This window comes from Globicephala melas, chromosome 20, assembly GCF_963455315.2.
Source record: "Globicephala melas chromosome 20, mGloMel1.2, whole genome shotgun sequence".
Classification (NCBI taxonomy): Eukaryota; Metazoa; Chordata; class Mammalia; order Artiodactyla; family Delphinidae; genus Globicephala; species Globicephala melas.
In genome coordinates this window covers 19,827,769-19,854,752 of record NC_083333.1, presented here as the reverse complement: position 1 = coordinate 19,854,752, position 26,984 = coordinate 19,827,769, and the positions used below count along the sequence as shown (strand labels likewise).

The window sequence follows — 26,984 nt, the reverse complement described above, 5'->3', positions numbered from 1 at the left end:
TGGGGTCAGGCGCCTTTATTGGTCAGGATGTGGTGGGTGGCGGGGGCTCTGGGGCCACACGGCACCTTCCAGGCCCCCAAGCCACGTTTCCAAGGCACTGGACGGCCCAGGCCAGGCACCGCTCTCCCCCTCCCCTCGAGGGGCGTGTGCTCGGGGCAAGCCCGAGGTGGGGACCCCCACGGAGTGGCCGCGGTCCGTCAGCTCCTCTTGTGGGCCTGGGAGGCTTTCTGCCGGTAGATCTCAGCGGTGAAGGGCCTGCGGGGGTGGGAGAGAGGCTCACTCAGCTGGCGTCGAGGTTGACGCTGCCACCCAGGCCTCCCACCCGGCGTGGACAGGGTGAGGGGTCCGTGTGGGAGCAGGAGGGTCCAGCACCACCTGCCCGGCACCCGGGCCACCCTGTGCCCGCTCTCAGCTGCTCGTCTGCCACCCTGACGGTGACTCGGCGTGGCCAGCTGCCCAGGCCCCAGGAAAGGCCTTGGAGGGAGAGGCAGGGCTGGTGCAGGTGACGCGGATGGTACACGGCAGCCCTGGCCCGAGACGGCGCCTACTCACTCCTCGTACAGGATGGCGACCGTGTAGGTGAGCGCCACCACCGTGGTCAGCAGCAGGCCGGCGGGGCTGGCGTGCCTGCGGGGAAACGCGGGTCAGGGGCAGGCCCGGGTCCAGCCTTCTCTCGGACCGGGGTTCCACGGTCCAGGCCCTGACCCGGGGACTAGCTCGCCACTGCCCGTCCAGGCCTGGCTCCTTGTCCACAGGCCTCCAGCCCCAGTCAGGAGCTCAGAACAGTGATGTGGGGAGGACGGAATGGCTGGCCTCCCCAAATCACTTGAGTGGTCAGCGTGTCTTCTGCACAGGAGGCTGTCCCGGGGCAAAAAACGCTCTCCTTGCCCACCAGAGGTGATGTTCTCAGGCTATTTTCTAGAAGTGGGTCCAGGGCCGCCAAAGCCAGGCGGAGCGTCCCTTGGGCCCCTTCACGGGCTCTCTCCTGGTGACTGCTGTGGGGGCTGAGCCCCTGCATAGACAGTCGGGGAGGAGAGAGGTGGGTGAGCTGGCTGGTGGAGCCCAGGAGCCAGAGGGGAACGTGAGCCCCAGGCCAGGGGCCCCGAGGCACAGGGGCTCGAAGACACACGAATACCCTTTGGGGACCCTCTGCCCTGCCCACTCCCCTCCCGCTGGGACATCACACTGTCCATCTGGGGGCTCCAGCAACAGTGAAGGGTAAGTGTCCCCTACGAAACCGCCAACTCCCGTTCCATGGGCTCCATTCAAATCAAGCTTGAGAGGCGGACTGGGCCGCTTGGCCCTCGGCACTGCCACGTGGAGATGCCAAGGCCACAGATGCTTTGGGGCTGAAATGAGATCTGCCCTCCTGAGGCTCTGCTCACTGGCCCTGGTGCTGTTTCCTGAGTGGGCAGGGCTTCCCCCGCACAGCCAGGCAGCCCAGGTGCTGGGGAGGGGCAGGCTGGACCCCCCAGGGGACCTCAGGGCCAGGGCTCTGTGGCCAGTGTATCCCTAAGGCTGACGGCCCCTGCCTGGGAAGCAGAGTTAACTAGGCTCTACGGAGGCGAGGGTCGGGGCAGCCGGTGCCTGGTCAGCCCCGACATGGGCCCTTCTCCGTTCCGTCCACGTGAAGTTTCCCACCTTCCAAGACCTGTCGCACCTAACAACCTATGTGGAGATGATCATCCCACACTGCAGATGAGGAAACTGAGGTCCACAGTGACCCACATGCCAGAGCCCAGGCCTGGCCCCGAGCTTAGGGCAGGTGGGGTTGGTCCCAGGGACCTGGCTGTGCATACTGGGGAGGGCGCGTCTCACTCGGGCTGACAGGCCCAGAGACAGAAGGCCCGGTTCCTGGTGCCCCCAGAATCTTGCTGCTCTGGGCCTTCTGGGGCTCCCACACACCTGCTTGCTTGGGTACCCGGAAGGCCCACCCGTGGGGCTGCAGGTCGGGGACAGATGGGCTGCGGAAGGCCTGGGGCAGCCCTGCTGGGTCAGCGTCTGGTGCCCCGGGTAATGGCTTGTCTCTAATGAGCTCTCAGACAGAGGGCTCCATCCCCAGCACAGCCGAGGCCCCCTCCTCATCACCGCATGGCTGCTGTCCTCCTGAGGGGTCTGTGGGAGCCTGGCCCCCCTAGGATCCCTCACGTGTTCCTGAGAGCCTGGCCTGACAGCGCTGAGGAGGCAGCGACCTCTCACTTCTGGGTGCCAGGCACTGCTGGGGCACAGAGAGGACCCAGTGTGTGGCTCTGCCCTTGGAGGCCCCGTCTGAGCACAGAGAAAGAACGTGAGTGTGTGTGAGTGTGTGTGTGTGTGTTGGGGGGCATGTGGTCAGGGAGGACTTCCTGGAGGAGGGGACATCTCCAGTTGGGTTTGGAAAGACCCAAGTGGGAGGGAACATTGGGTGTGCTAGCAGGGCAGGCTGCAGGGGGACCTGCATGGGGTTCACCCTGCCAGTCTCATGTGGGAGATGCTCTGGGGAGTGGGTAAGTCAGGGATGTGAAGCCTGCCCCACTGGATCCCACTGCCTGAGTCCAGGTGAAAGGGGCCAGGCTGAAGGCAGGTGGGCAGGGGCTGCCTGGTCTGAAGTGGGACTGGGGTTGGGGGGTGTCCCACAGACCCACACATGCCCCTCTAGCTCCTCGTCACTCAAAGCCCAGTGATTGGATCCCGGGCCACCCCCGAAGGTGGGGCTGGGAGGGGACGTCTCGCTCGCTCCAGGCCTTCCACCATTGATTCATTCCTTTGGGTCCTGTCGCCCTTCTGGTCTCTGGGAGCACTGGTAACCTTCTAGGTAAGTGGTTTTCAAGCAGAACACTTTCTACAAAAACAACTTTCTATGGAAGAAGTCCTCATCCAGAAAATGGACGAACGGGAGCTGCTCTGGGGGGCGAGCGGCGTGATGCCCTGTGCCAGCCTCTTTGACGGCGGGCTGCTTGCTGGCATCCACAGCTGGCGACGCAGACGGAGGTCGGCTCGGGGCCTCATCCGCAGGGCGCGGATCCCTGAGCCTGGCCGTGGGCAGGGAGCCTCCCAGCCCAAACGTTCCAGCACCGAGTCAGCAGCCTGCAGGCCCCGGGCCAAGAACAGCTTTTACAATTTTAATTGTTTTAAAAAATCAAAAGAATATTTTGTGACTCGTGAAAATTACGGGAAATTCTAATTTCAGTGTCCATGAACAAGGCAGTGGCGCCCCCAGCCACGGCCATTCCTTCACCTGCCTGCAGCCCGGGGACCTCCCACTCTTGTAATAGGGAGTTTACCGACCCCAGTTCTAGGAAGGGGACCCTGACCAGTGCCCTGGGCTCCACGGTGGCACGAGAGCTGACCCATCGCCCAGGAGGCACAGAGGGAGCCCGGGACTTACATGATGGCCCAGCCCAGGTAGTTGGCTGTGCTGCCCCAGTACATGGGGTTGTCCAGGACGCTGAATGGGAACGTGGTCACTCTGGTCTCCTTCAGGATCCCGAAGTAGTCGCCTGTGCACAGGGTGGGCAGGACGGGGTGGGGGGGGAGTCACACCCTGGCCACCCCATCCCAGGCGAAGGGGCCTGGGGTCCCCAGGGGCCGCAGCACTGTGAGTCTCCACGCCCACCTGCTCCTGCCTCTGTGCCTTTGCACACGCCGTTACCCCTGCCTGGGGTGCCTACTGCCCGCTCCCTGCACGCCTCTCCTCGGCCATCTCCCTCAGCTCACATCCCCTCCTGCAGACCCTGCCCCCCACACTGTCCAAGGCAGGCCTGCCTGCTATTCCCCGTCTCTGCCTCCATCTCCGCCCTCCGCCCCCCACCAGGCTGCCCCCCACCCCGGGCCCCACCAGCCGGCCTGGAGCCGCTCTCAGGGGAGCGTGTGGCCGCCCCGAGAAGCCTCCCTTAGAGGCATGAGACACAGGCAGTGTCCGGCGCAGCACTGCTCACTAAGGCCCCCTCTCCCCGATGCCCCTTGAGCTCCAGGCACAAGTAGGGCAGAAGGAGTGGCAGCGGCGTCATCGCTGTCTGGGGACAGAGGGCTCGGGGCCGGGGAGCCGCGGGAACCTTTCTTCCCGGTGGCACAGAGACCAGCTTTGGGGTGACTCACGGAGGGAAGCGGCCGCCGTGCCCTACATCCCAGAGTCTGTGGGCCCCTTGAGTTTCCACACCGTTTCTCCGCGGCAGCAGCTGGTATCTGGGCCCTTCCCCCTCCCTCCTCCAGACCCTGTGCTGCCCCCGCCTGCTGCCCTCTGCTGTGGGGCTGCTCACCCCGGCTCTCCTGACCTGAGGCGACAGCACCACCCTTCCCTCCCCCTCCATGAGGCCCACACCGTGGTCCCCACCTCCTCCCTGCCCCCTAGCCCAGCTCGGACCCACCGGTCGCCTCCTCGTTGCTGGGAGACCACGCCTGTGGCCCCCTTCTCCCCGGGAGTGACACCTCAGTCCCCTGCATGGCTCTCGGGACACGTGCGACGTGGCCCCCGGCTGGCCTTCCACTCTGGCCCCACTGGCCCTTGCACACCAGCCACCCTGCCCTCCCGCCCGCAGCCCTGCACCCCACCCCTCCGGGTTCCGCCTGCACCTGCACACCCTCCTCTAGCACCGGGCTCCCTCCAGCTGCTGCCAGGTCCTCGCCCAAGTGCTGGTCCCCAGAGGATGACAAGTCTCATTTGCCTTCCGAGGGTCTTCTGTGGGACCCCTGCTGCAGCCCGCAGAGCCCCAGGCCGCCCCAGGCACTGCAGGGAATGGAGGCCAAGACTCCACAGCTGGCTGGGGCGAGGGGAGGAGGACCCAGGAGCCCCTGACCAGGCCGTCAGAGCCGGGTCACCTCCCTGTGCCCCGTGTGCCCGGAGGGCACTCTCTGCAGCAGTGGCCCCCTCCCCCTCCCCCAGTCCCGGGGCTGCCCTGGCCCCTGCAGCCCCCACCCCGCCCCCGGGCTGCTCCCCTTCCCGAGCTTCCAAGCTGCTGGGAGTTGACGTCAGGAGGACATCCAGCCAGGCCAGCACTGGGCTCCCAGCCCCAAAGCACCGGAGCCGCAGGCAGTGGGGAAAGCAGAAGGCGCAGCGCCCCCCATGGGTTGCCAGCTCCGGCTCGCAGCCCGCACACAGCGAACAGAAATCCCGCCCTTCCTGGCGGCCAAGCAGCTGGATGGGGTTTGAGAGCCCGGCCTCCCAAACGGAGCAGGGCAGACCAAGGCCTGGGGGAGCAAAGGCGGCCTGGAGCTGGTGGTAGCCGGGCCCCGGCCCCCCGCCCTGGGGGTCTTACCTAGGAAGGTCCCTGTGAAGCCCAGAGCCAGGAAACTGGAAAGGACAAACACGCCGCCCACTCCCAGGAGTGCCAGGCCCATGCGGTAGGCCAAGGGGTTGTCCAGGCTCTGCATCCTGGGCTGGCTCAGCATGGCCTGCGTGAAGCTGCGGGGCAGGGGACGGGAGAGACAGGTCACTGCTGTGCAGAGGGGCCACCCTGCCCCTCCCGCCCCCACCCCCTGGGGTCCCCAGAGTAGCCGGGCCAGGAGTGTCGAACTCGGTTTAAGGCGGGTGCCGAAAGCGAGTGAAGTGGGCTGCAGGGGGGCCGCCCGAACTACATTCAGCCCGTGGAGAACAGCGGCGCCTCCTGCCCCGAGCATCTCCCTGGCCCCAGCCCACGCCAGGCAGAAGGGGTCCCAGTACGTGTTCAGTAGCCAGAGGAAAAGCAGCCCCCTCCCCTCGCCTCCCCTCCCCGCAAAGGAAGAAGGGGGGCAGGGAGAGAGGGAGAAGCGTCTGTTTGAACAGCAAACAGGACGCCGTGGGCAGAGGCCTGCATGGTGACCTGTCAAACAGTGGCACACATGTGTCAGGGCACACCTGGCCACCGGTCACGCTGCCCACACCCCCTGCTCTCCACCCACCCCTCCTGCTGCCCGGGCTCAGGGTCACCCTGCAGCTCCAGGCTGAGCCGCTGGGATTGGCTCAGGGCCGCGCACACGCAGTGTTGTGCTAGGTGGCCGAGCCGTGCCCCCCTCCCCACCCCCAGCTCCGAGAGACCAGCAGCCTCCGCCCCTCCCCCCTCCTGTCTGCAGGCAGTGGAGTGGGAGGGGCCGGGCGTGGGCAGCAGGTGGGCCCTGGCCCAGCAGAGCCCACCTGCAGGCCCCTGGCTCCTTGGCCACCAGAGTGCTAGGGACCACGCGGCAGAGCGAGTGTGCGTGAGTGGGGTGGGGGAGGCGCTCAGGCCTCCACGTGGATGACCCACTTCCGCTCAGCCCCCGCCCAGGCTGACCCCCGACCCCCAAACCTAGGGCAGCGAGGCATGCCGGGCACCCCCCCCCCCGTCCATCGCTAGGCCGCCTGCGGCCCCAAGTTCTAGTGGGGGCACCGCATGGCGACCCGATGGAAGCGCCGTGGGCTCAGGCAGAAGAGTGGCACTGGGTTCAGACAGGCCTGGGTGCCCCAGGCTCAGTTTTCACCCCTGTGATGGTGACACTGGGAGGTATGTGACCGGCTGCGCTCTGCCCACAGAGCTCAGGGACAGGGGAGTGAACTGAGGGTGACACCATGAGACGAAGCAGGACAGGCACGCTGGGCGGGGCCCGAGCTGTGAGCCCACGGAGGAGACGCGGTTTCTTTTGGGGTTTTCTGCGCTGGGGGTGCGAGTGGAGAGCCTCATCCATGTCTCTAGTTCTGCTTTTAAAACCTGGACTGAGCTTTTGGTCACCAATGTGACAAAGCTGTCTGCATTCTGCTCCCCAGAAATCCTGGAACATGGGTGGAGATGGGGAGGGGTGTCCCACTTGGTGCCCATTTCTATCCGCAGCCGATAAGCCCAGGGAACCCCAGCCGCTCGCGGACGTGGCCGCGACACCGTCTCGGGCTCGGGGCACTAAGCTCCCGGTTCTTCAACCCACACCAAGCAAAACTGTCCACGAGAGTAGCATCTGACAGGCTCACTTGTGTTTTCTAACACACATTAAAATAAGCATACAACCACAAAATCAAAAAAAATGTTCACAGGGGTAACATTTTCCACCTGTGAAGAACCATGTGGAATTTAGGGCTCCGATGCTGTACTGATTCTGTACACTTGATCAACACATCACCTTTCCAAAGTGTTCCCCAAACCCGTCACAGCCAAGAGAGGGTCTGTGGTCTTACAAATCCGCCCGGTTGGGGAAAGGAAGGGGGAGGAGCCCAGGCTGATAACCAGGCTCACCCTGCTCTGCATAACCCCACAACCCCTCCCCTGGAGGGTGGGCTGCCCTGTGAACACCAGGGGTGCCAGTACCTGGTGGTGCGAGGTCAGGGCATTTCACCGAAAATGTTACCCTGGGGCCCTTTCAAAGAGGCTTTGGAGGTCAGAGAGACTCTCCCGCTGGCCTGGAGGAAGGCGCCCGCCCTGCTGTGGGGAGGGCACAGACTCCAGGATGAGAGCCTCGGTCCTGCAGCCACAGGAGCCGAGTCCTGTCCCCCGCCCATGAGCCTGGGGGAGGCCCCACCCGATCTCTATGTGCTCCCCCTGCACCGGCTGCCTGGCCTGCTCTGCAGTGAGCTGTTCCCGTCTGTCTGCCCCATTCACTTCTCCTTCGTGCGGCCACTCAGCCATCAGGCCTGTCCCGACCGTGTCCTTGAGCAGCTCCAGCTGGACTCTGATGCAGCAACGGCTGGCACCCAGATGGCCACAGGGACAGAGCCACCCGTGCTGACACCCCGCCAGTGCGCTGGTCCACACGCAGGGACCTGCCCTCAGGCAACGAGCACACAGGTGTGGGCGGAGGCTTGCTCCCCCCAGCACAGCCCGGCTCCTGTCCGCTGCGCCTCAGCCCGTGACTGACGGACACCCATTCACATGGTGAGGTCCTGAGCACCACAAAACTACACCTTAAGATGGCTGAAACGGACACACACACACACACACACACACACACACACACACCCCCCCCACCTCTGCAGGAACCACATAAAGCGACAGGTGAAGGGTGCTAGGGAAGGGGGCGGGACTCCCACAGAGCCCCTCCGCAGAGCCCCAGCCAGACCACCCAGACCTGTCAGCAGGGGGCAACCGGGAGGAGGACCCGAGAGGGGAGAAGAGGAAACAGGCCTGCGGGGGGCGGGGGGGGGGCGTCCTTTCTCTCCCCCCAGATTCCCTGGGTGGCCAGCTCAGCCAGACACCAGGCCTGGCCGGCACTGACACAGGGGCCTGGACGGTGGGGAGGGCGCTGGACCTGGGGTCACTTCCTCCCAGGCCTCCTAAGGGCCCAGGACACAAGAAGAAACAGGAGGGACAGGAAGAGGCCGTCGGCCCTCAGGGCTTGGCCCTCAGGGTACAGAAGCAGGACGGACAGGGAGAGGGGCTCGTCTAAAGCCACCTGCCTCTACGGAGCGCTGGCAAAGGGGGGGGCTTGGGTCGAGGCCCCAGGGGGCCCCCTTCAGCCCTTGGGCCGCCGGGCTCTCCATCACCTCACCCTCCGCCCCTCTGCTGCCCCGGCCCCCGCCTGGCTGCCCACCTGGGCGCAGCCCACCTGCAGGGCGGGAGGGACTGTCAGCCTCCACCCCCCAGAAACAGCAGCTGGGGCTGGCCCAGGGTTCTGGGCCAGCAGGTACCAGGCTGAGGAGAGCCCGATTGGGGTTTTCTCTTTACATCTTGGACTCAGGAAGCCAAGAACGCAGAAGTCTAGAACCGGAAACAGCACATTCTGTTCGGGGAAAGGCAGGTCCTGCATCCTAAACAGACTGATGTTTCGGGAGCTCTAGATGCCTCCTCGGTGACTGCCGGGAAGAAAGCGGCCGGCGGGGATGGAATGTGCCCACTCGGGCACTCACGCGTTCGCTCACCCGTTCATTCATTCATTCACTCATTCAGAAGGGCCAGAGTATCTGCAAAGGCTCGTTAGGGAAGAAAACAGGAAAAAAAAAAAATTCAATCGAGCCGAAAGGTAGCACCTGGGCTGGCCTGCAGCCCAGGTGGGGCCGTTTGGGTCTCCTCTCCCCCCAGGCTGAGTTTCTAGAGAGTAACTGGGGGAGGAAGGCCGGAGTGCAGCACAAACGCACCAGCAGCCAAGCCCGCGGGAGGGTTTCAGGAGCCGACACAGAGCCCGCAGGGCTGTCCTCTCCCCCACCCCCCGAGGTCACTGCTCGCTGCCCTGTGCGGGCACCTCTCAGCCAGCAGAGCCAGGCGAGCGAGGTTAGCCCAGCTCAGAGCAGCCCCTGCACAGTGAAAGTCAACAGTCCATCCGTTCGCTCCCTGGTCGTCATCCGTTTGCGCCCCCCACCCCCCAACAGCTCGCGGCTCCCGTTTTCCTTCCACGTCCCGGGTGCCGCCTGACCCCCGCACGAGCCTTCCCGGGCGGCTGGGACTCTCGTGGAGGGGACGGGGTTCCGTGCGGTCGGGCTGCCCCTCCCGCAGGCGCGCAGGGCGGGGGGCGGGGGTCTTACCAGTGGGAGCGCAGCACGTTGAGAAGCAGGATGGCGCCGCCCAGGGTGCAGCAGGCCAGGTGGGGGGACCCGAAGGCCCCGCTCAGCTTTCGAGTCTTATGTTCCCATCTCGCGACCTACGCAGCGGAGAGAGAAGCAGCCTGCGTGTGAGGCCTGCGCGGAGGGTCACGGTGCAGGGCGGGAGCGGGGTGGAGGGGTCAGGAGGCGGGGGGATGGGGGGATGCGGCTGGCAGCCGGGGGTTCTCAGCCCAGCCCCGTGGGGCATCCACCCTGCGAGTCCTGTACGGACGGACCACAAGGTGCTCCCGGAAGCAGCCTCTCCCGGCAAACACGACAAACACGGGGGCAGGGGCGGCCCTGAGCCCGCGCGGCCCGCTGCCGCCCTGGCTTCCTCTGCCCACGGTCTGGCACACACTCGGGTCGCCCACTGCATGACACAGGGGACCGCGGAGGGCAGGGAGCCTGCGGACGTGGCCCAGCGCCACCATCCGCGGGGCGCTCCCACCGGGTCCGGGGCCCTCAGCCCTACACCCCAGTGCGCCGCCAAAAACAGACTTTCCAGCTTTTAACTTTTAGCCACAGAAGCCTGCCTTTATTTTTTCAAGCTCGTCACGCCTGAAATCTCGACCTTCGGCAGCCGACAGCGGAGCCAAGTTGAGGGCGGCCCCTCAGCTCCCTCCCACCTCTGCCGTCTCCACGGCTGCCTGCCTGTCCCTGTGGCATGAAAGCCAGCCGGGCCAACTTGCTCAAAGTCGCGGGGGCGTCTGGGTGGTCGGCCTTCAGGACAGGAACCTGCACACGTTTCCTTCTGGGGCCCCTGGGGGACAGTCCCCTCCAAAGCAGCTGGACCAAAGGGAACCCACCGAGGGGTGAAGGGAGGTCCTTGCAGGGTGACTGTCCGTCGGGAAAGTGGACGCAAAGTGTCCTTGGCCGGAGGAAGCAGCCTGCTTTCACACATGGGCCCGAGACTCAAGCCACAAGGGTGCACGGGACGTCCAGGCAGAGTGAGCTAGGAGGGGCGCTGATGTCCCAAGAAGCGAGGGATGCCAACGCCAACAATAAAAATCACAACCATCGATTCAGCACCTGACGATTTAAGTGCTTTTACCTGCGCTCGCTTAACACTCAAAACAAGCCTGGGCCGATAGCACTGATGAACATGGATGTAAAAATCCTCAACAAAATACTAACAGACAGAATCCAGCAGCACATTATAAGGATCATACACCAGGATCAAGTGGGGTTTATCCCAGGGATGGAAGGATTCTTCAATATATGCAAATCAATCAATGTGATACACCATATTAACAGACTGAAGGAAAAAACCGTATGATCACCTCAACAGATGCAGAAAAAGCTTTCGACAAAATGCAACACCCTCCAGAAAGTAGGCATAGAGGGAACCTACCTCCACATAATAAAGGCCGTATATCACCAACCCACAGCCAACATCGTTCTCAATGGTGAAAAACTGAATAGCTGATTCACTTTGTTATAAAGCAGAAACGAACACACTGGGACTTCCCTGGTGGCGCAGTGGTTGAGAATCCACCTGCCAATGCAGGGGACACAGGTTCGAGCCCTGGTCCGGGAAGATCCCACATGCCGTGGAGCAACTGAGCCCGTGCGCCCTAGAGCCTGCGAGCCACAACTACCGAAGCCCGCGGGCCTAGAGCCCATGCTCCGCGACGAGAGAAGCCAACGCGATGAGAAGCCCGCACACCGCAATTAAGAGCAGCCCCTGCCCGCCGCAACTAGAGAAAGTCCGCGCGCAGCAGCAAAGACCCAACGCAGCCAAACATAAATAAATAAATAAATTTATATTAAAAAAAAAAAACTAACACACCGTTGTAAAGCAATTATATTCCAATAAAGATGTTAAGAAAAAAAAAAGAAACAAGCCTGGGGTGGGTGGGATGAGGTCCGTTTACACGTCGGGAAGACGGGGCCCCTCAGAAGTGACTGGGGTGGGGGGGGTCACTCAGCCACAAAGAGGAGCACCCAAGCGACCCCGAGACTCCGGGCCCAGGGTCCCTTCTATCTGAAGGGGCCCAGTTGTCCTTCAAACATGCTGTCTTTGTCACAAAACCTTGTTCCTGGTATGGGATTTCAAGATGCAGCTTTAAAGGCCATTGATTTTTCCTCCCAGCTGACGAGCTAACGCTTTCAAAAGGACACTGAAATGGGTGGGAAACCGCGTAGTACCACGTCCTCACCCCTCCTGCAGGCCCGGTGCGGGAGCACAAGCCCCGGGGGCCAGACCCAGAGTCCCCCGCGTTTGTCGGTGCAGGCATGTTCCGCGCTCTCCCCCCACCCCGAACCGGCCACCCACCGAACGGGGCACGTGGACGAAGTGTGGTCCATCCAGAGGACGGCTGTCATCGGCTTCATGCAGCGCAGGAGGAGCCTCCATCCTCGCAAAGGCCTGGAGGGCAGAGCCCACCACGGTGACGAGGCAGAGCCGCGGCGGCTGGGCTGGGGGTCTGACTAGGAAGGGGCGGGAGAGCACGTCTGGGGAAGGAAGGGTTAGGGTCTTGATCAGGGTGGTGGTGGCACAGGCGCATACATTTGTCAAGACTCAAACTACATTAGAATGTGTTTACTGTATTGTATACACACTCTAGCTCAATAGAGCTGATTCCTGAACATCCCGTCCCTGTCGAATCTGAGCTCTAGGGACAGATGAGAACGGCCACACACGTCACCCACCCGGGCAGACTCTTCTGCTCACAACACGCCGGGTCCGGCCCCTGAAGGAGGGGCCTCTCCCCTGTACCCAAGGGGGCCGTGACCGGCTGCACCCCAGCCCAGAGCCCTGGGCAGCGGAGGGGGCCGAGCTTCAGCCGATCGAACCGGGCGCCGAGACCTCCGGACTCCGGGCTGGGCCCCCCGCTGCTTCGCGGACGGTGGAGCGTCTTTCCACCAAAGGCCCTTTGGGGACCGCTCTGCCAGCCTTGGCCTCCCAGATGGCCCCCCAACGCCTGCTCCTTCACCTGGGAAACGGCGGGGTCATAACTGCACTTTCTGAGCAACCCAGAGACAAAAGGTGGGAGAGGGAGGAGGGGAAACAGCGAATCCGATTCGCCAGCAGCTGTCTGCCTCCAGGCTGGCCAGCCTTAGACGGGTTGTTATTTCAAGGCAATCAATAAAGCAGCAGCCAGGAGCCTCGCTGGGTCCGAGGTTAATGTCCCGCCTGGCCTTCCTCGGGGCCCAGCTGCACACTTCATCGGATTAGGGGCCCGGAAGCAGGCAGTGGAGCTGAGCACAGGGGACTGGCCACCACGGGCTGGGCCGTGAGATGAGGCGGGTCAGCACCCCGGGGGCCGAGTGACTGGTGCGAAGCGGGATGACCAGACGCTCTGCCGTCACCCTCCTGACTTGGCCTGGCTTCTAGGTTGCCAGGACCCCAAAATGGAGATGCCCTGGCCCAGCCCCTGGCCCTACCCCACACTCACGTTCCCTCTCCCGAGGGCTGCCGGAGAAACACAGGCCCCCAGGTGAACCTGGATCTCACATAAAGAACAAATAATTCAGTACAAGTTGCCCCAAATGTAGCTCCCATTTGTTGTTTCCCTGAAATCCAAGTGAACTGGGCTGGTTCTGCGTTTGCCACCTTGGGCCACCTTGCACGCACCCCGGGCAGGGTCACCAGCTCACCTCTGTAACGGGTAGGCCTCTTCCCCAAAATGTTGATTTTTTTTTGCAAACCTCTCCCACAGAATCTGGGCCAGGAAGGAGGCTGCCGGGGCAGGAGGGGACTGGGATGGATGGAAATCGGGGGAATTTGTCCCTGACCGCCAGCCGCCAGCTGTACATTCCGTCAACCGAGTCAGCAGGGAAATGCGACAAACGGGCCAGTGACTCCTTATCCACCTCCCAGTGTGCGGGGAAGAGCCAGCGGGCGATGGATGGCCACACGCCAGCACCAGGGCCTCGTCCGGGTGGAGAGGGCCCCTCCCCCAGGGGCCCTGATTCCAAGGGCAGCCCCTGCGTCTCGGTCCCCTCCGGGTCCCACTCGGCCACACTGATGGTGCTGGGTCTGCCTGTAAAGGAGGTGGCTCTGTTCCCCCCAGCAGCCCGGGGCCCACGTCCTGGGGCTCAGAGGGCATAAGGCGTAGCCCAGAGGTGTTTTGGTCAAACCCACATTATTTAAAAATACCTGTCCATCAACAGAGGAATGGATAAAGAAGATGTGGTACGTATATACAATGGAATATTACCCGGCCATGGAAAAGAACGCAATTGGGTCATTTGTAGAGACGTGGATGGACCTAGAGACTGTCATACAGAGTGACGTAAGTAAGTCAGGAAGAGAAAGACATCGTATATTAACGCATATACGTGGAATCTGAAGAGACTGGTACAGACGATCTTATTTGCAGGGCAGAAACAGAGACACAAACGTAGAGAACAAACGTATGGACACCAAGGCGGGGAGGAGGGGCGGGATGAATTGGGAGACTGGAATTGACACATGTACACTATTGATGCTATGTGAGAACCTGCTGCATAACGTGGGGAACTCAGTGCTCTGTGGTGACCTAAATGGGAAGGAAATCCAAAAGAAGGGGATACATGTATACGTGTAGCTGATTCACTTTGCTGTACAGTATAAATTAACACAATATTGTGAAGCAACTATACTCCAATAATAAATAAATAAATAAATAATAAAAAAATATATTTGACCCAACAGTTCTACACCATTTAGAATTTCCACATTAAAACCCAGGCATCTGGGGTTTCCCTGGTGGCGCAGTGGTTAAGAACCCGCCTGCCAGTGCAGGGGACACGGGTTCGAGCCCTGGTCCGGGAAGATCCCACATGCCGCGGAGCAACGAAGTCCCTGCGCCACAACTACTGAGCCCGCGCGCCTAGAGCCCGTGCTCTGCAACAAAAGAGGCCACTGCAATGAGAAGCCCGCAAACAGCAACGAAGACCCAATGCAGCCAAAAATAAATACATTAATTAAAAAACAAAAACCCAGGCATCCAATTTGAGGTGAAAAATCTGGACACTGAGGCTATGGGGGCTTCCACCCTGCACGGCAACCCCGGCCGCAGCCACGCCCGGGGTGGGAGCAGGCGTCCCATGTGGGGTCGGGCTCCTGCAGGCTCATGCGGGGGGGGCGGCAGGGAGACAACAGCCGCGTGCCCGCCGGATGGGCAGCCCCGTTAACCGCAAAGCCAACTCGCCAGTGTCCACAGGGAAGGAGAAAAAACACGTTCCCAAGACACGCAAGGCCTTTGAGCTAGGAGCCACCAGCTTCGCAGGGCGCTGTGTCCCAACACTCAGAGGAGGCCTGCTGGGTTTGAGGCCCAGGGATCAGAGTGTTGACGGGTAACGTCATTGACTCAGGACCTGGAACTCCTGTGTGTGAGCCAGGGGGGTCTCCGTGGGCTCAGCAGGCCTGGACCCTGGCCAGTTGTCGCAGACTGTGTGCCCGTGGGCCGTGTCCTCTGACTGAAACACCAGTGGTACTGACCACAGACAGTCACAGGGACAGCATGCTCGCCCAGGGCCAGGCAACAGTGTGTCCCCTGGGACACCCTCACACAGGGAGGCTGACAGCCCAGTGGCACCTGTTAGAACCAGGACCCGCCAAGCGTCCCGCACTGTCCGAGCATCTCACTGGGGACACAGTGAGCGTGGGTGACAGCAACTGAAACGACGGGGCATGGGGGTGAGGCCACAAGGACAGAGGTGGACTTGGGGGGGGTCTTTTCAGGGCCTGTGGTCCACAGAGCAGAGCCTCCAGCGCTGGAAGCATGAGAAGTCCTTCCTCTCGATCCATCCACCCACCCACCAAGCGCCCATGTATCCATACGTCCAGCCCTTACTGGGGGCCCTACTACAGGCCTGATGTTGAAAAGAAAATGGGGAAAAAACCCAGGAAGTAAGTGCTTGCTTTGATTGGTACATGTAATTTAACAGTGATAACTCAAAGCCCAGATGGGTCCACAGGACAAAAGCCAGGGCAGCAGGAGGAACCTGCGCCCCGAGCACCTCTACAGCGCGGCGGGGGGGGGCTGCTCTGGACCGCCCCCAGCCTCTCAGACGACCCACGTGTCCGTGAAGTGAGGCAGTGGTCCCCACGCTCCTTAAAGGACTGACTGCTGAGTGGGGACCAGCGCCCGGAGGACGGCAGGTGGGCTGGGTGCCGGGTCCCGGGTTCGCCCACGAGCTCCTCTGCCTACCAGCCGTGTGACCCGGGGGAGTCGCAGCCCCTCTCTCTGCCTCAGTTTCCTGACCCGGAAGAGGGAGCCAAGCAGCGACGTCGCACCTCGTAGCGCTGCTGTGAGAGTCCGGGAGTTGACGCGTGTCTGGAGGAGACTGCGGCGCTGTCTGCCTCCTTCTGGGGGGGACAAGCGGGGGCGGCGGGGTGCCGCTCACAGGTGAGGACAGCCTGCTGTGCCCGCGTCCCGGGCGGTGAGGGCCGGCAGAACTGGGACCACGCGGGCACCCGTCTGCCAGAACCTCTCCCTGCAGCCCCCGCGGCCCTGAACCCGGCAGGAGGGAGGCCGGCCACCGTCTAGTCCGGGCTCTCCACCTGGGGGCCTGGGCGTGTTCCGGGGCTCAGTAAACATCCCCAAACGGAAGCAAAGGCCGAGTGCTTTTGCATTTGTAGCTTTTGCTGAGAAGGAGCCAGCGTTTCCTTGCATTTTTCAAAGGGGCCCACAGCCCAGAAGCACGAACCACCTGTGCACCACCACCCCTCCAGCTCGGGTGGCGGTCCCCTCCCACCAGACACACAGGTGCTCCAGCCTTCTCGCCTTCTTCTTCCTGCCTGCGATGCACGCCACGAGCTGCCCTGGACCACCCAGCACAGTCAGAACCTCCCGCTCCCTGCACCTGGCTCCACCGTCAAATGACACCCCACCTCTGTCTGTGCTCAGTGTCATATCCGCACGCGATGCAGCCAACAGAGGGGGCCCCTGCGAGCGCTGATCTCCACGCGCGGGTGGACGCGGGGATGCACGACAGCTCAGCGGCCTCCCACCCAGCCTGCTGGGTGAGGGGCTTCCCTGCAGCGGGGCTCGGTGGGGCCCGCCCAGCTGGTTCCATCTAAAAGTGGGCGACGGCCTGGCCTGGAGGGACTGGGAAGGGTGGGAGCTGGGGGGCTCCGCGAGAGGGAGTCCCAAGCTGCGCCCTGTCGCACAGGGTGGCGTCCAAGAGCTTCCCCCAGCCGAACTGCCCCTTCACCACTGTCCATGAGCTCGCTCAGCCATCACCTGCTCACTGGACACCTTCCACCAGCTTGTCCATCGACGCTGAGCAGCACGCAGTCTTCCCCCAGCAGTGAATTCCCATCTGGACTCGACTGCCTGGGAGACGGTCCCCAAATCCTACTGCCCACCCCAGACAACCTGAAAGCTTCCCGACACGGCATGACGGAGCTGAAGCGTCACCATCTGCAACTCCTAAATGAGGACCCAGGAAACTCTATCATCAGGGACAGGGCAGAGAACCTGGCCGTGAGGGTCAGGCTGACCTCCTGAATCCACTGGTCAATCTCAGTGTCATGCAAAGTGGCGCTTCCTGACAGGCTGCGACAGGTAGCGTGACGTGGAATGTCTGGACACGGCACTTGGCAGGGCAAATAGTCAAATACTGGCGATTTCACATGCTTCAACCGAACACGCAGCACGTTTACGAAGAGTTCTTTATAACTATCAGGTTCAGGAAATATAGAGGAACACGTTAAAAAGCATCACAAAGATATAATCGCCCAAACTCAGAAAATTCTACTGGACAAGTGATTCAGTTTCTTCCATAAGTAAATGACATGGAAAGAAGGGGTGGGACACTGGTCTGGGCAAAAAGGGCTCGGGAATCACATCGACTGAATGCAACGTGTAGACCTTATTCAGATCCGGATTCAAACACACCAACTGGAGCAAGATACTTTTGAGACAATTGGGGAAAACTGAACATGGGCTGAGTACTGAATGGTATTAAGCCATTACTGCTGTCCTTTCTACTTCCAGCTAAGATGGATGAAGCTTAGCCTCTCACCCGAAACCACCCAAAACAGACAAATATACAAGGGCTTTCCAGACACCAGACATGAAGGAATGGAGGACGCTGATTTAAACCTACCCCATCAATAACATTAAATGCTAATGGCCAAACATCTCAATTTAAAGGCAGAGATTGTCAGGACTTCCCTGGCGGTCCAGTGGTTAAGGCTCTGCACTTCCACTTCAGGGGGCTCGGGGCTGATCCCTGTCGGGGAAGTTCCACATGCCATGGGGTTCAGACAGGAAAAAAAAAAGAAAGAAAAAGAAAAAGCAGAGATTGTCAGATTGGATAAAAAAGCAAGGTCCAACTGCATGCCGGCTCCACAAAATACACTTTGCTTATAAAGATACAAACCAGATCAAAGTAACAGGCTGGCACAAGAGACATCCTGCTAACACTGGTCAAAAGGAGAGTGAGTGGTTACGTTGATTTCACACAGAAATCAGAGCAAACATTATTCCTGGGATAAAGAAGATCGTTTCATGATTATCCAAGAGGACATAACAACCCGAAACATCCATGCACCCGATGCCTGAGCGTGTGGTCCATGAAGTAAAACTGATAAATCTGCACAACAGAAATAGTTATTTCAATGCCCCTCTCTCCACACTGATAGAACAAGTAAGGATATAGATTTGAATACTATCAACCAACTTGGTCTACTGACGTTTATAGAAGACTTCACTCAACAACAGGAGAGGGACTTCCCTGGTGGCGCAGTGGTTAAGAATCCGCCTGCCAATGCAGGGGACACGGGTTCGAGCCCTGGTCTGGGAAGATCCCACATGCCGTGGAGCAGCTAAGCCCGTGCGCCACAACCACTGAGCCTGCGCTCTAGAGCCCGCGAGCCACAACTACTGAGCCTGCGTTCCGCAACTACTGAAGCCCACACGCCTAGAGCCCGTGCTCCGCAGCAAGAGAAGCCACCGCAGTGAGAAGCCCGCGCACCACAACGAAGAGTAGCCCCTGCTCGCCGCAACTAGAGAAAGCCCGCGCGCAGCAATGAAGACCCAACGCAGCCAAAAAATAATTAATTTAAAAAAAAAACCCGGTAGAAATTAGTTTCAAGTGCGCACAGGACATTTACCAAGATAGACCACGTGCCGGGAAATAATCCCAGTAAGTTCAAAAGAATTATACATCACACAACGTGTGTTCTCTGACCACAATGGAGTTAATTAGAAATTAGTAACAGCAAGATCGCTGAACAAAATCCCCAAACATCTAGAGACTAAGTAACACATTTCTAAAAAAAAAGCAACTCACGGGAAAAAGAAGAAACGGAAAGGGCAACTAGAAGGATTTTGACTTGAACAAAAATGAAAGCACAACATACCAGCGTCTGTGGGATGCTGCTGCTTGACAGGGTTTATGGCACTGAACACCCACAGGAGAGAAAGAAGGAAGGTCTCCCATCACTGGTCTCAACTCCCACAAGAAACTAGAGAAAGAAGAGAAAATGAAACCCATGTAAGTAGAGGAAAGTCTGAAGTGGGAATCAATGATAGAAAATAGAAAAACACTAGAGAAAAATCAATGAAACCATGAGATGGTTCTCTGAAAAGATGAATAAAACCTCTATTCAGACTGATATGAATAGAGATCAAGGGAAAAAGACACAAAGGCAAAAAAAGGAATACGTGAACAACTTATACCAATGAACTGGATCAAAGCTCACTCAGGAAAAGAAGCAGAGAGTCTGACCAGCACGCACTATACCCATCAACATATTTTAACATATAGTCAAAAACCTTCACGAGAAAACGTTCCAGGTCCAGACGGCTTCACTGGTGAATGCTACCACACATTAAAGGAAGGAATAATACCAATTATGTACAAACTCTTCCCAAAAACTGAAGAGGAAGGAACTCTCTCCAATTCATTCAATGAGGCCAGCATTAGCTGATACCAAAACACTGCAAGAAAACTAGAGAAAAATACCCCTCCTGAACAAAATGCAAAAATTCTAGACAAAATGTTAGCAAATTAGCAAACAGAATCCAACAACATACTAAAAGGATAATACATCATAACCGAGTGAGATTTATACCAGGAACAAAAAGTTGGTTTAACGTTTGAAAACCATTCAATGTAGTTCACCACATAAACAAAGTAAGTAAGAAAAAACACTTCGATCGCCTTAATAGACATGAACATTTGACAAGAATCCAACCTACACTCCTGACAGAAACTCAGCACATGAGGAGTAGCGGGAAACGCCCTCGTCCTAACAAAAGGCATCTGTGAAAACCCTACAGCTGACATCACCCCAGATGCTCCCTTAGACCAGAAAGAAGGCATCATGTGAAGTAAACTGTGGCACATGGTCACCTACATAAACGCTGATGAACCTGACAAATAACGCCGGACTGGCACCCCGAAACCTGTTAAGCTTCGCCGAGAATTTAAGAAAAGACCTCAATAAACGGAGAGATACAGAGTGTCCGGAAACTCAGTACCATGAAGATACCAATTCTCCTTGCTTGGTCTACAGATTCAACGCAGACCCAATCAAAACCCCAACAGGCTTTTTGCTGCAAATCGACAACCTGAATCTAAAATTCTCACGAAAATGCAAAGGACTTGGAATAGGCAAAACAACTGAAAAAGGACAAAGGGAGGCTAAGTCGACAGGTTTTGAACCGTATCATAAAGCCACTGTGACCAGGACTGGGGTGCTGGTGCCAAAGTGGACAAACAGACCATCGGAACAGGACAGGGAGTCCAGAAATAGACCCACGTGTGTAAGGTCCACCGATCTGTGATGAAGTATAGAGGTCATTAATTCAGGGGGCAGGGGACAACGGCACTGGGTGTCGTGCGCAGAGATCAGACCACGTACAAAAATTAACACAAGTGGGTTATAAATCTAAACATAAAAACTGAAGCTACAAAATTTTTAGAGGAAAACAAACTAGAAAATCTGTATGACCTCGAGACACGCAGTGATTTCTTAGATACACCGCGAAAAGCACAATTCGTAGACGCGGAGATGTGATGAATGGTCGGGTTCCGGCTGACGGCTGGAGGGCTGGGCTGTTGTCGCTCTCCCCGGGGGGCGGGGAGCAGCCCCCAGCGCCCACACCAGCTGCCTTCCACCTGCACAAATGCCCGCCAGGCCCCCTCAGCCCTCCGGCGCGGCCTGCGGCATCCCCTGCCACCTCCTCGGCCTCCCTTCACCCACGAGACCGAGTCACAAGACCCCCTCCTGCTCCTGGGCCCTGGGTCCCCTGCGTCTCCTCGCCCCTGCTGACACCCCCGAGGGCAGATCCCGTCCGGGCAGGTCCCCAGGCCCCTTCTGCCCAGGGCGACCAAGGTCACCTCATCAGGGCAGGACACAACTGCCCCGCTGCGCCGGCCCCCCAAAGTATCACTGTTGTGATGTCGATTACTCACACTCTGCCCCGTGGCCACCTCCCCCATCCCTGATGTTTGCCTCTGCGGGAAGGAAAGGGACCCGGAGGCTCTGCCCCCGTGGAGCCCGCCAGCCTCGGACGGGCCAGCCCTGGACCGGGCAGGCGGGGGACAGACGGCTGGTCCAGATCCTGGCTCTGCAGCGGGGCCTCGGGCCAGGCACTACTCAGGACGTGGCGGGGCTGGCGAGGGTCCCTGCCGCCACCCGGCCTCTGGGCGGCTCTGGGCGCCTTTGTTGACTCGGAAGGTGATCACAGCTGTGACTCGGGTGGGACCTCGTCTTGGGGTCCAACCTGCCAATGCAGGTAGTCCGGGAAAGAGGCCTGGGAGCTCTCAGCCAGCAAATCCATCAGGGGGGACGGCTCGGCTGTGAGGACCGCTCCCCACCCACCCCACCCCCGGGCAGCCCATCCTGTCTGAGCTGCTTTCCCTGTGCCTGCGACGGGGCAGTGCAGGAGGACGCCGGAGGGACCCCACCCATGCACATCTGGAGAAAGAAGGGAAGCTGCCCAGCCCCCCCACAAGAAAGCCCATCACCCCCTCAATAGGCCATGCGGCGGCCACGTGGCCCGAGAGCCCCAGGCTGGGGCAGGGGGCACCCGTGGACCCAGCGACACAGTCCTTAAGCAGACCAAATACCTGTCTTTTCAGTTTTACATAATACACTAACGGGGCTGGGAGAGTTGACTCTTTTTTCTTTTTTTGTGGTACGCGGGCCTCTCACTGCTGTGGCCTCTCCCGTTGCGGAGCACAGGCTCCGGACGCGCAGGCTCAGCGGCCATGGCTCCCGGGCCCAGCCGCTCCGCGGCATGCGGGATCTTCCCGGACCGGGGCACGAACCAGTGTCCCCTGCATCGGCAGGCGAACTCTCAACCACTGCGCCACCAGGGAAGCCCGAAAGTTGATTCTTTATTGAAAGACCCGCTCGCTCGGGGATTCATCTAAATGTGCTGGTTTTCCCCCTACACTTACAATGTTTGACTTACGCACAGCTCTTCAGGGTCTTTTTAAAATTTTAAATGAAACAAGGCCCACCTGTAGGAAGCCACTGGGAAAATAGCCGTGGAGTGAGTGGCTCTTCAACTACTAACCAAATACAGTACAAAACCTGGTCTGCCTTATTTGGTCAATATTTACACGGACTTCAGCCTCGGAAAGAAAACTGGGCCGTGCTGGCGCTCAGCTGGGGAGCTGTCTAGATACGCGGGTTCGATAGGCAGCTGGGCCCCCTCTGGCATCACAGGCGGGCGGGCGGGACACGCCACCAAGACCAGTGCCAACACCAGTGTCGGCACAGCATCCGCACCTGCGGCCAGACGGCTGTTTCTCTTTTTTTTCCTGAGCTAAGAGTAGTTTATTTTAGAAGGGGAGACTATTTTCGGTCAGCTTTAGAGGTAAAAGTAAAATTCTGTGAGACACAGGACACTTCCCGTCGCCCTGAAAAGCTCCCCGCGCCCCCGAGCCCCCGCCCCACGGCCCCTGACCTGGTTTCTGCCCCGTCCAGCTTTCTCCAGCGCGTGTGGCCACCAGACCGTCCAGGGAGCTGTGCGTGGATGGACCATGGCTGGCTCACGCACCCCAGCTGGGAGCCCTGCGTCACGAGCTCTGCTGGTGTCAGCAGAGCTGCTCCCAGGATTGTGTGCACTCACGTCTGCTGGGCTGAGGGAAGCGAGCCTTCAGTGGTCTGGACACCTGTGCCCACCCAGCCCGTGTTGTGCGACCCCAGGAGGGTGGGCTGGGAAGACTGACCGGGCAATGGCAGGGGACCCTCGGGGGGCACCTCCCACAGTGCACAGCCCGAGGCCCAGGTGGGGGCAGGACGTGGAGCCGACAGCGGGAGCGAGGAGCCAAGGCCTGGGGCACAGAGATCCCTTCCTGAGCCTGGACAAAGTCACAGGAAAGAAGGAGGAGGAATCACGAGACACAGGAAGGAAGCGGGGAGGAGTCACGAGACACAGGAAGGAAACGGGGAGGAGTCACGAGACACAGGAAGGAAACGGGGAGGAGTCACGAGACACAGGAAGGAACCCGGGAGGAGTCACGAGACACAGGAAGGAAAGGGGGAGGAGTCACAAGACACAGGAAGGAAGGGGGAGGAGTCAAGAGACACAGGAAGGAAGGGGGAGGGGTCACGAGACACAAGAAGGAAGGGGGAGGAGTCCCGGGCAGGGAGGGCGGGAGGGCTGGGGGTGGGGGGGGCCTCTGCAGGAGGGGGGGCCTGAGCCCCTCTGCCCCAGACCGCTTTCATCTGGGAAGCAGGGAGCAGTGCGGAGCCCCCCTGTAGCCTCCCCGTCACCCGCTGAGCCGGGTGGGTGAAGACGAGACGTCTGCCCCCTCTCGGCCCTGGGACCCCCAGGGGGCGGCAGCAGTGGGGTGTGGCGCCTGGTCCCCAGGTCCAGAGAGCAGACAGTGGTGGCATCTGTCAGGAGGCCACCCACTCGCTGGGCTTGAAAGGTCAGCCCCAGACCTGGGCTGCGTGGCGGGGGAGAAGGCAGATCAATATTTCTACAACCACATTCCAGGTGAAAATTGCAGTTCAGAGAGGGAAGGTAACCTGCCGCGATGCACAAAGTCAGGACCGGGACTTGTCCGGGGGCTCTCCTTGTGAGCCCCCTGCCCAGAGCGGATGGGCATGTGCCGGAGGGCTAGTGAAGCTCCACCAGCCAATGTCACAACACTGGTGCCGGAGCCCGAGGGTGCAGCTAATCCTCTTATCCTCCAGGGCAGGAACTGCGCTGAGGAAAGTGCTTTGCCTAATTGTGCTCCCTCACAGTTAATCCAGAAAAAGAGGCCCCGTCTGCATGGACTGGCGTGACACGGCCCGCGGGCCCCCCGGCTCGGGACGGAGATCACCAGCTCCGTCCAAGGGTGCTCACCTCGCTGTGGCCCAGACCCCAGCTCACCTCCTGGTCAGGCGTCCGGAGCTGGGAGGGGCCCATCTCGGCCATCACCAGCCTCCCGGAGCGAGCTGGGCCACAGCAGGGACACGACCTGGCCAGGGCAGGGCATCGCGCTTTGGTGAGACTGTCTTTCGTGGAAGAAAGTCGCGAGTGTGGTCTGAACCTTTCCAACAGGACAGCACCCACTCCTGAACCTGTGTGGCATCCAGGTGTGAGCGGGGCTGAGACGGGCCTGGGGGCCCTCCCTGCTGTGCAGTCACTAGGTCTGAGGCCACCGGGGCCACGATGCCGTCCCTTGAGGATGCTGCCCCGTCTGGGGGACCTGACACCAGGAGGGCTTGGGGGCACGGTGCTGCTCTCTCCAGCTGCCTTCCCTCACAGGCTGGCCTCCTCGCTGCCTCTAAACCTGTTCCTCAAACCCAGAGTGGTCCGCAGACCGGCAGTTTGGAAGGCTCTCAGGACCTGCCCCAGACCTGCCGAGTCAGAATCTGCGCTTTAACCAGACACCCTGGGATGGCGAGGCAGCTGTGCTGCTCCAGGACACGGTGGGGACCCTGCAGCCGCTTGCTCCCGACGCAGCTCCCCCAAAGTTCGCTTCGGGCTCCTCTGTGCACACCCACGACCCTGCTGCACACTCGACTCCTCGGGCGTGCTGGTGTGTGAGCCTCTTTCCCGTCTCCCCACCCACGGGATGACCCCTGGAAGGTGCTGTCCTAGAAGCAGCCACAGAAGGCATCACACACACACCCCTTGGGCCGTCTGGGGCTCAGAGTACAGCTGCAGGCAGACGGCAAAACCAAGCTCCTGCCTTCCTTGACCTCTCAGCTTGACGGGGCACGCGACTCTCTGGGGACCCTGGTGGCCGTCAGGTCCCTGTAACAACAGGCTTTGCGCCTCGGAGGAGAGAGCTCGCAGATGGAGCTCCTGCTTTGGCGAACCTCGGGAACGGCCTTCCCAGGAGAAGTCAGCACCTCTCATGATGGCTGGATGGGATCAGAGCACAGCAGCTACTGTGTGCAGCGCCCGCCCGGGGACCTTCTCAGTCCTCGCCGCCACCCTCGAGGAAAGCACTTCAGTTTACACACAAGGGAACACAGGCACAGAGAGGTTAAGTGACTCACTCAAAGCCACACAGCTGGGAAGTGGGAAAGCCCAGCCTTGAACCCAGAGCCTGTCTCTAGCCACTAAGCCCCTGGGCCTCCGGGCTGTTCCCCCTGCCCCCCACCCCGATCTGCTGGCACCGATCTCCAGACAGGCTGGACTCCAACAGCCCCGCCAGCCCCGACGCCCTGCAGGGCTGGGCACGATGGCTCGGGGCCCAAGAGCCCTTTCCCACCGCACCAGGAGCTTCTGCCACGTGAAGCCTGGGCGGCGACGCGGGCAGTTTACGGCCCCCCACCCCCCCCAACCTTCAGTGTTTCTGTCAGTGGAGCCAGAAACATGCGTGGGAGGGAGGGGAGGCCGCGCTGGTGACGGAGGTGACGCTCCGGTGCCCCTTCCAGAGCCGCCATGGCCCCAGGCCCTTGGCCTCACCCGGCGTCTCCCAGTTCTGAGGGCCACCGGTGTCCCCAGCTGCCCCCGGGCGGCACGTTGCCGGATCCCCGACCAGGCCCCACCCCTCAGAGCCTGACCTCTCCTGGGCAGGTCAGGCGGGCCGGCCGGGACCACCGACATGGAGCCCAGCCCTACGGGCCACCCCCAGGCAGCCCTGCTCCGTGCCGGTGTCCCAGGCCACCCAGCGGTCACAGGCCCCGCGTCCCCTCACGTCCATCTGCCTGGACGCCACAGCTTCCTGCACGTCCCGGCCATCCGGAGGGGCTGCCCGCCGCCCTTTGCCTGCTGCTGGTCATGCTGAAGACCCTCCTCTGGCTGTCCCTCCCACCTTGTCCTGCATCCTGGGTCCAGGCCTCACCTCGTCCAGACCCTGGACCCCAGGGCCTTGACGGCCTCCCCTGTCCCTGGGGCCGGGGGCGGGCGGCCAATGCCATGACTCACCCGCTCGTTCCAGAACACAGAACAAACCCTGCTCTTGCTTCCAAAGTTTGCTCACAATGTTCTCTCTCATGATAATGAGGTTGTGCTGAGGCAGGAAACGTCCTTAGCTTTGGGGATGCAACGATGCAGGGGCAGCAACCGTGCAGGATGTCCTGGGATCCAGGTGACAGCAGGCCCGTTCTCGCCACTGTTCCACATACTTAAAATTTGCAAATTAAATAAACAGTTCCCTCTGCCCAGGAGCCTCCCGTCCTCGGGGGTCTCCACTCTGTCCCCTCCATCCCCTGGGCCACATGCCATCTTCCAAGTCCCGGAGTCTTTTCTGGGGGCTCCCCCCTCCTCAAGCAGCCTGGGAACCCCAGGGGGGGGCCTCTTCCTCTCCAAGCCTCCCAGGCGTCCTGCGCTCGCGGACACTGGCCAAATCCCCGACCTGCTAAGTGCCCACGTCCACAGCCGCCTCCGTGTGGGTGGTGGGCGGGGGCAGGCAAAGCCGTTGCTCATGGGGAAAGAGGGGAGCAACAGCGTCGGGGAGAGCGCGTCCCGCAGCCAAGGTGCGGCAGGAACCTGCAGGGCGCCATCCTGCCCCAGCCCGGCAGCCCAGAACCCACTGGACGCACATTCAGATGGCCTGGGTGCCTCACGGGAGCAGCGGGGCTTTCTGTGCAGAAGCAGATGGGGCCGTGCACACGCGGCCAGGCTCCTGCTGAGTCTGCCGAGGACGCGAGCCTGCGGGGCTGCGAGTAGCAGCCTGGAGCGGCCCGTCCCACACACAACCCCGCCGGCCACCGCCTCTCGCCCAGGGACCAGCACAAAGATGCTGGGAGGCCAGTGCAGCCCAGGGAGGGGGCGACCCCACCGTTCACCCCAGGCGGGGTGGGAATCAACAGGCATGCTTGTCACTCCAGGGTCTCAGCTAGTAAGAGGGGAAGAGGGGCTGCCATTCCAGGGGAGGGCTGACCCAGCCTGTGGCCCACGGCTTATGACCTGGAGGCCACCACCAAGTCCCAGCGAGCTCCTGATAATTGCTGAGCTTCTGTGCCGACAAACATGCTTGGTGTCCTCACAGCCGCTGAACTCAGCGCTGAGCTGGGATCATTCACTTTGCTGCACGCCGACCTGGGCCCTGTCCCCTGGGCTCCATTTGGTTTCCTCTCCTTTTAAAGGACAGAAACGAGGTGGCCAGGGGCTGGGCCTCTGCACAAGTCTACATGACCTTCAGGACTGAGCCCGGCGGCCCGCTGAGGCTGGGGGGCCGTGGTTTCTCCAGGACTGGAGCTGAG

The 26,984-nt window shown here is 60.6% G+C and overlaps 1 protein-coding gene across 5 annotated transcripts in view; it reads right to left on the bottom strand.

Annotated features, from left to right (window-relative positions):
- The window catches only part of PEMT (phosphatidylethanolamine N-methyltransferase), a 47,418-nt gene continuing 20,434 nt past the window's right edge, over positions 1–26,984 (bottom strand). For 2 of the 5 annotated variants that reach the window (XM_060290101.2, XM_060290097.1), the window contains exons 3-7: positions 9,374–9,489; positions 5,235–5,380; positions 3,368–3,479; positions 553–627; positions 1–255 (exon numbers count right to left, since the gene is read on the bottom strand). In XM_060290101.2, coding sequence (XP_060146084.1) covers positions 198–255; positions 553–627; positions 3,368–3,479; positions 5,235–5,380; positions 9,374–9,489 — 507 coding nt within the window. In that variant the 3' untranslated portion in view covers positions 1–197. Of the gene's footprint in view, positions 256–552; positions 628–3,367; positions 3,480–4,551; positions 4,706–5,234; positions 5,381–9,373; positions 9,490–11,705; positions 11,885–25,704; positions 25,868–26,984 lie in introns of those variants that run through there. The other 3 variants (XM_060290098.2, XM_060290099.1, XM_060290100.1) reach the window with 3 other exon arrangements.